General features: G+C 47.8%; 1 protein-coding gene across 1 annotated transcript in view; it reads left to right on the top strand.

The window, feature by feature from the left end:
- The first annotated feature begins 341 nt into the window (after positions 1-341).
- The window catches only part of fmn2b (formin 2b), a 326,311-nt gene continuing 317,823 nt past the window's right edge, over positions 342-8,829 (top strand). The window contains exon 1 of the mRNA XM_078405062.1: positions 342-2,128. Within this exon, the coding sequence (XP_078261188.1) occupies positions 631-2,128 (1,498 nt within the window). The 5' untranslated portion in view covers positions 342-630. The remainder of the gene's footprint in view (positions 2,129-8,829) is intronic.

Below are 8,829 nucleotides of genomic sequence, written 5' to 3'. Positions count from 1 at the left end.
CTATCCTTATGGTCTGCGATCTGTTTCTATGGGAACAAAAGCCACAGATGCATTATAATTTTTTATCCTCTATTTTTAAACTAATTCTGCAGTGTGCAATTAATCCCATTTTGCTTTTGTTTTCTCTCTCTCTCTCTCTCTCTCTCTCTGTCTTTTCAGGAGAACAATTGAAGTGTTTCAAAGGTACAGCTGGTGGGGTTTGGTGGAGTTAAAGAGATCCCTGGTCCCCCGTGGCTTTATTGAACTGATCGGATGGATTGCTACCCTCTGATCAAAAGGAGCGCCGAGCCCGCCATGAAAGCCATTCACACGGTGGAGCGGCTGGCGGATAACATCAGCGAGAGATGCTTGTTGCCCTGCGTGGAGAGGGTGGCCGAGCTGTGGGGTGCGAGTGCGAGCCCGTGCAGGAGCGTGATTTGCACTGAGCATGTCCTGCAGGAGAGGACCATATTATGCAAGACAGCTGCAACAGCAGATGGGAGCAACGCCGGAGCCCAGCTACATCTCCTCTCTCTCTCTCCCTCTCCCTCTCCGGCGGCGACTCCCCTCCACCTCCTCCACCACCACCATCACCTTCTCCGCTCCCCTGGACATGGCCTGAGGGACAAAGGTTTCTGGCTGCGGGGCAAGATGGGGAACCAGGAGGGCAAGCAGAAAAAGGCGGCGGTGCAGGACGGGCAGGACTGCGCGGACGAGTCCAGGCTGAAGGATGCCGACGGTACAAAGAAAGGCTCGGCGGGCAGGAAAGCCCACGCCAAGCACGGCAAGGGAGGCGAGGGCAGCAGAAAGAAGAAATCAGAGTCTTCCCGCTCCGTGTTCTCCATCAGGAAGAGAAAGCAGGCGTCCCGGGGTAAGAGCGGGGCGGGGGAGTGCAGGGAGGATGTGTGGGAGAGCCGGGCCCTGTACATTGAGGAGCTGGACACTGTGCAACCGCTCACCAACACCAACACTGCGGACATCAGCGTCTCTGCAGACGAGGGCGGCCTGACCGACACAGAGGCCGAGGGAGAGACAGAGGCAGAGACAGAGGGAGAGCCGCTGGACATCACCGGGGACAGCCTCCCCACCGGGGACAGCCTCCCCACCGCCGGCCGCACCCTCAGCTCCGGCTCCGACACCGACATCTACAGCTTCCACTCGGCCGCCGACCACGAAGACCTGCTGTCCGACATCCAGCACGCATTCGAGCAGCAGCTGCTGCGGTCCTTCAGCCCGGGCAAGCGGGCGGCCGGGGAGGAGGAGGAGGAGGAGGAGGCGCCCGGGGATGGGGGCAGAGCAGCGCCAGCGGGAGGGGGCAGCGATGCCCCTCCGTCCTCTGGTGACCCCGGGGCCGGGGGAGGGGGCAGTGTTGCCCCGCTATCTGTTGCACCTGGGGGAGCGGGCACCTCCACCCCGCCACCGAAGCGTCCCGGAGCCGGGGGAGGGGGCACCTCCACCCCGCTGTCTGATGCCCCCGGGGCCGGGGGAGCGGGCACCTCCACCCCGCTGTCTGATGCCCCCGGGCCCGGGGAGCCGCCCAACCTCGGCCAGACCGAGTGCCTCTCCTCGGGGGGACCCCTCGCCCTCGCCCTCCCCCGGGCTGTGTCCACAGACCGTGTGGACCCCTCGCCCTCCCCCGGGCTCCCCCACTGCCCACCCCCACCTCCTCCACCTCATCCTCCCCGGGCAGGGGGGGTCGGGGCGGCCGACTCGCCTTTCAACCAGGGCGACGTGGAGGTGTTGACCAAGCCCGACTCCCCACAGCTCACTCCCCGGACTGTCCTCACACCCAGGGCGGGGGTCAGGCCCTACCCCCCGGTCAATGCCATCTTTGTCAGGACCACCACCAGGCAGCTGAGCTCTCCCAGCAACTCCCCGTCCGCCTCCCCCTCTCACAGCCCCCTGTTTCAGAGGAGGCGGCGAGCCCAGGCTGAGACCCGTGGCAGCCGAGAGCCGGCCAGGGCCGAGAGGTGCCCCGGTGACAAGGGCACTCTCAGCCGCTCTGCGGACTGGACCGAGGAGCTGGGGCAGCACAAGAGGGTCGCTGTCAAGAAGGCGGGTTCCCTTGACTCGCTGCACCGCTCCGGACATCTACGACCCGGCAAGAGACCTTCCCTGCCCGAGGGTGGCTACCCTGAGATCTTCACTGGTGAGTGTTAACTAACCCGGGTTTCACGATATCTTACTTGGTACACGTGACGATAAACAGACCTTTGCGGGTGGGTCTCCACTCTCCATGCCAAAACTCAAATGGGAGGATGGGGATCCTCATTGAAACTTACCGAATAGCGAAAGGCCTGGATAGAGTGAAAGTGGAGAGGATGTTTCCACTAGTGGGAGAGTCTAGGACCAGAGGCCACAGCCTCAGAATGAAAGGACGTAACTTTATAAATGAGATGAGGAGAAATTTCTGTGGAATTCATTGCCGCAGACGGATGTGGAAGGCAAGTCAATGGATATTTTCAAGGTGAAGATTGACAGATTCTTGTACGGGTGTCAGGGGTTATGGGGGAAGGCAGGAAAATGGGGTGGGGAGGGAAAGATAGATTAGTCATAATTGAATGGCAGATAAGATGACGGGCTGAATGGCCTAATTCTGCTCCTATAACGTATGAACTTGTGTACCAGGCACAGACAATTCCATCTCACTCGCCATGGTCTTAAGTTATTGCCATCATTCTTGCGACTTTAGGATAGACTTGTATAGAATCATACAACATGGAAACAGACCCTCCCAACATGCCCATGCCAGCCAACATGCCCATACTTAGAAGGGTCTCGACCCGAAACGTCACCCATTCCTTCTCTCCCGAGATGCTGCCTGACCTGCTGAGTTACTCCAGCATTTTGTGAATAAATCAATATGCCCATACTTGTCTTGCTTTTCTGTGCTTGGCCCATAACCTTCTAAACTTTTCCTATCCATGTAAAGGGAGTGGAGGATACGTCAGGACTGCTGTCTAGTTGTTGGTGGGATGGTTCAGTTGCCTGATAACAGCTGGGAAGAAACTGTCCCTGAAACTGGAGGCGTGCGTTTTCGCACTTCTGTACCTCTTGCCTGATGGGAGAGGGGAGAAGGAGAATGACCGGAGTGAGGCTCATCCTTGATTTTGCTGGTGTCCTTGCTGAGGCAGTGTGAGGTGAAGATGAAGTCGATGGAAACAAGGTCAATGCCAGCATGTGGCTCTAGTTTGTTTTCTGCAAAATGCTGCACAGTTTTGGGCATATAATAATGACGCGTCCTGTCCAAGATGAAGTTGGAAGTTCTGAGCTGTAAATATATCTGTCGTACCCTTTGTTGCAGGAGCTAAATCCAAAAATACAGCCCAATGACCTTGTGACAACTTCCACTGGTTCAGCTGTTCAGACCATCGCCACTTTGAGGGCAGTTGGGAACAAGTGATTAAATATAAAGTGACAAAATATAAAGTGCTGGAGTAACTTGTGAGTCAGGCAGTATCTCAGGCGGATCGACACCATTTCAGATCAGGACCTTTCTTTGGACCACACTTGCCATGGTGCTATCTTGCCATCCGGAAAAATGAATTCAAATTGAATTAACTAATCCTTATTTGGTTGGTTCAAGATGTCCTCTAACAATCAGGATGTTGCCAGGACGAGTGGCTGAGCTATAGGGAGAGCATGGGCGGGCGAGGATTATATTCCTTGGAGCACAGGAGGATGAGGGGTGATCTTGAGGAATGAGGGGAATAGGTAGAGTGAATGCATAGTCTTTTACCCAGAGTAGGGGAATGAAAAACAAGAGGACACATGTTTAAGGTGAGAGGGCTAGGTTTAATAGGAACCCAAGTGGCAACTTTTTCACAGAGGGTGGTGGGTAAATGGAACGAGCTGCCAGAGGAGGTAGTTGAGACAGGTACTATAACAATATTTAAAAGACATTTGGACAGGTATGTTGTTGGGAAAGATTTGGAGGGATATGGGCCAAATGCAGGAAAAAAGGGACTAGCTTGAATTGGGCTATTTTGGTTGGCATGGATGTGTTGGATCAAAGGATCTGTTTTTGTGCTGTATGATTCCTGCAGCTGTATTTGCTCAGAACATCAGACGGCTTGTCACTGAAATAACCATGTCTCTTCGTGAACTGTTTGGCATCTGCAATACCACTGGGATTCTCTGATCTATGCCGATCAGGGAAAATGCTTTGCCCTGGGTTTGACTCCAATGCTAACTGAAGATTTGGAGAATTTTATTTTGGACAGTGATCTGTGTTTGGCTCAGTAAATGTAATCTGCTCCTTGGAGACACAATGAAGATGCAGATCCTGGAGTCTTGAGCAAAACCCTGTGCAGGTGGAACTCAATGGGTCAGTGGAGGCATTGCATAGACTCCAGTCTGAAGAAAGGTCCTGACATGAAACACCATGTGTCCATTTCCTCTGTAGATGCTGCCTGACTTTAGAGAAACTGGGTGGAATGGGGCCCTTCGATCCACCGAGTCCACTCTGACCAGCGATCAGGCCATACATTAGCTCTATCCTACACACTAGGGGCATTCTTTACCAAAGCCAATTAATGTATAAACCTGTATGTCTTTGGAGAGTGGGAGGAAACCCACATGGTCATAGAGAGAATGTACAAACTCTGTACAGACAGCACCCATAGTCGGGATCAAAGCGGGGTCTCTGGTGCTGTAAGGCAGCAACTCTACCACTGCACCACTGTGCTGCCCTAACTGTCTGACCCACTGAGTTCCTCCAGCACTTTGTGTTTTGCTCTGCTCCTTGCAAACTACAGGTTTTTGCCTCCACTGTTTCAGGGACTGATTGTGCTATGAATATTTCCTTACTCTGAACCTGGGTGAGTTTGAAGTCATAGCAAAAGGGGTGGCACAGTAGTGCCCAGGTGCAAAGGGACTTGGGAGAGCTGGTGCAGGATTCCCAAAAAGTTAATTTGCAAATTGAATCTGTAGTAAGGAAGGGGAATGGAATACGAGGATTTATTCTGAGAAGGCTAGAATACAAAAACAGGGATGTAATGCTGAGGCTTTACGAGCACTGGTTAGACTGCATTTGGAGCAGTGTGAAGGATAGAGCTAATGTATGGCCTGATCGCTGAGCAGTTTAGGGCCTGAGGAAGGATGTGCTGGCTTTGGAGAGGGTCCAGAGGTTTACGAGAATGATCTAATGAATGATAGGATTAACGCATGATGAGCGTTTAAAGGCACTGGTCCTTTATTTGCTGGAGGGGGACCTCGTTGAAACTTACTGAAAGACCTGGATAGAGTGGATGTGGAGAGGATGTTTCCACTTGTGGGAGAGTATAAGAGTAGAGGCCATAGCCTCAGAACAAATGGACGTACCTTTAGAGAGGAGATGAGGAGGAATTTCTTTTTTGGCAAGTGGGTGGGTAGAATATTCAATGTCTGTAGTGCTAATTGAAAACATTTTAAAATCGTATGAATGTGATGCATGAAATGCTAGTTAAACTCTGCAGCTGTCATTTAAGCAATAATAAAAGTCTCTACCTTGTTAAAATATCACCATAAGAGAAATGTGAAGTGAAATTGCAATGAACAAAGCAAGTAGACAAGTTTTCTGGAGGCATAAGAAATGAAGCTTGCTGGAATGTTGAATAAAAGTCAGTGCTGAAGGAACTCAACAGGTTAGGCAGCATCAGTGGAGGATCTGAGAAAGAGTCCAGACACAAAACATCGTCTGCCCATGTCCTCCGTAGATGATGCCTGACCCGCTGAGTTTCTCCAGCATGACTAGAACTTGTGATTGTTATTCCAAATTGAAGGCGGAAGGAAGGGGTGAATGTTACTAATAAAATTTGCGAGGAATTATATTGAACGATAATTTCAAGGAGGATTTTTTAATATGATTACCATGTATATTAAATAGCTTCTAACTATCCCTAATTGTGCAATGAAACAAAAGTAAAATAAAAAAATAATTTAACTGATGCATAAAACTTAGTTTTATGTCACAATGTGCAAAATCTCGCATAAATTGCGTAAAATCCTATTTGGATGCAATGAACATTATAACAAATCGCAGCATATAATATTTTGGTTTTGACATTTAACATGAACATTTAAACATAAAATACAGTGCCCTCCATAATGTTTGGGACAAAGACCCATCATTTATTTATTTGCCTCTATACTCCACAATTTGAGATTTGTAATAGAAAAAAAATCACGTGGTAGTTGTCAGATTTTAAATAAAGGCCATTTTTATACATTTTGGTTTCACCATGTAGAAATTACAGGTGTTTATACATAGACCCACCATTTCAGTGCACAATAATGTTTGGGACGTAGCAATGTCATGTAAATGAAAGTAGTCATGTTTAGTATTTTGTTGCATATCCTTTGCATGCAATGACTGCTTGAAGTCTGCGATTCATGGACATCACCAGTTGCTGGGTGTCTTCTCTGGTGATGCTCTGCCAGGCCTGTATTGCAGCCATCTTTAGCTTATGCTTGTTTTGGGGGCAATTCCCCTTCAGTTTTCTCTTCAGCATATAAAATGTATGCTCAATTGGTTTCAGATCAGGTGATTGGCTTGGCCACTCAAGAATTGATCGTTTTTTAGTTTTGAAAAACTCCTTTGTTGCTTTATAAGTATGTTTGGGATCATTGTCTTGCTGTAGAATAAACTGCTGGCCAATGAGTTTTGAGGCATTTGTTTGAACTTGAGCAGATAGGATGTGTTTATATACTTCAGAATTCATTATGCTACTGCCATCAGCAGTTGTATCATCAATGAAGATAAGTGAGCCAGTACCTTCAGCAGCCATACATGCCCAGGCCATAACACCCCCACCACCGTGTTTCACAGATGAGGTGGTATGCTTTGGATCTTGGGCAGTTCCTTCTCTCCTCTATACTTTGCTCTTGCCATCACTCTGATCTGTTAATCTTCGTCTCATCTGTTCACAAGACCTTTTTCCAGAACTGTGGTTGCTCTTTTAAGTACTTCTTGGCAAACTGTAATCTGGCCATCCTATTTTTGCAGCCAACCAGTGGTTTGCATCTTGCAGTGTAGCCTCTGGATTTCTGTTCATGAAGTCTTCTGCAGCCAGTGGTCATTGACAAATCCGCACCTGACTCCTGAAGAGTGTTTTTGATCTGTCGGACAGAAGTTTGGGGATTTTTCTTTATTATAGAGAGAATTCTTCTGTCATCAGCTATGGAGGTCTTCCTTGGCCTGCCAGTCCCTTTGTGATTAGTAAGCTCACCAGTGCTCTCTTAATGATGTTCCAAACAGTTGATTTTGATAAGTCTAAGGTTTGGCTGATGTCTCTAACAGTTTTATTCTTGTTTCTGTCTCATAATGGCTTCTGTGACTTTCATTGACACAACTTTGGTCCTCATGTTGATAAACAGCAATAAAAGTTTCCAAAGGTGATGGAAAGACTGGAGGAAAGACTAGGTGCTGAGTGAGAGCTCTCTTACACCTGCATTTAAACACAACTGAGCAATTACAAACACCTGTGAAGCCATGTGTCCCAAACATTACGGTGCCCTGAAATGGGGGGACTATGTATAAACACAGCTGTAATTTCTACATGGTGAAACCAAACTGTATAAAAATACTCTTTAATAAAATTGACAATGTGCACTTTAACCACATGTGATTTTTTTTCTATTACAAATCTCAAATTGTGGAGTACAGAGTTAAATAAATAAATGATGGGTCTTTGTCCCAAACATTATGGAGGGCCCAGGAGCTGATAAGGCTGGTGAATGGCTGCTTTTTAGTTCACAATAATTTAGCCATTTGCAATTCAAAAGCCAAATGTTTGTAAAAACATTGAATTGTATTGAGCAATTTAGTTTCTTCATTGAAACATGAAGGCTTGTGCATTTATTAACGTTGAACCAGGAATTACTGAATTGACAAAATTTGCACTAAAATTTGCTCGCTATTGGCAAACAGTTGTGTGATGACACAAATAAAAAATAACTGAATTGATTTGTACATTTTAACAAATCTGACTGATGTTGGTTCGGAAGAGCTGTGTGATCCAGGAACTGAAGCTTTCGTGAAGGTGCTGTGTGTTTGTCTTGCTCTGGAGCCAATTATATGACTTGCAGCAACTCAATGATTCACAAATGTGTGTGGAAATTGTAAATTATCCAGCTAGTGGCGTTCACTGGGTTAATTGGCTTTATTTTACATTCCAATGGTTTTCTGCAAATTATCCAAGCAGGACACATGATGATATTGTCAACTAAAAATTGAACCGGAGGGGGGTAGGGAAGAGGGAATGGGGGTGAGGGGAATAACTCTGACGTCTCTTACCTATGTGTTGATATAGACAATAGACAATAGGTGCAGGAGGAGGCCATTCGGCCCTTCGAGGCAGCACCGCCATTCAATGTGATCATGGCTGATCATTCTCAATCAGTACCCCTGTTCCTGTCTTCTCCCCATACCCCCTGACTCCGCTATCCTTAAGAGCTCTATCCAGCTCTCTCTTGAATGCATTCAGAGAATTGGCCTCCACTGCCTTCTGAGGCAGATAATTCCACAGATTCACAACTCTCTGACTGAAAAAGTTTTTCCTCATCTCAGTTCTAAATGGCCTACCCCTTATTCTTGTCCCTTGTTCTGGACTCCCCCAACATTGGGAACATGTTTCATGCCTCTAACGTGTCCAACCCCTTAATAATCTTATACGTTTCGATATACTGGATAATGTCATAAGTGAAAGGTGCAGAACTAGGCCATTTGGCCTATGAAATCTACTCCGCCCGTTCAATCATGGCTGATCTAATCCCATTCTCCTGTCTTTGCCCCAAATCCCCTGACACCCATATCAATCTATCTATCTCTGCCTTAAAAATATCCATTGACTTGGCCTCCACAACCCTGTG

Source organism: Rhinoraja longicauda, chromosome 9 (genome assembly GCF_053455715.1).
Source record: "Rhinoraja longicauda isolate Sanriku21f chromosome 9, sRhiLon1.1, whole genome shotgun sequence".
NCBI classification, from domain to species: domain Eukaryota; kingdom Metazoa; phylum Chordata; class Chondrichthyes; order Rajiformes; family Arhynchobatidae; genus Rhinoraja; species Rhinoraja longicauda.
The sequence above is the reverse complement of the archived record's forward strand: the minus strand, read 5'-3'. Positions and strand labels throughout refer to the sequence as shown.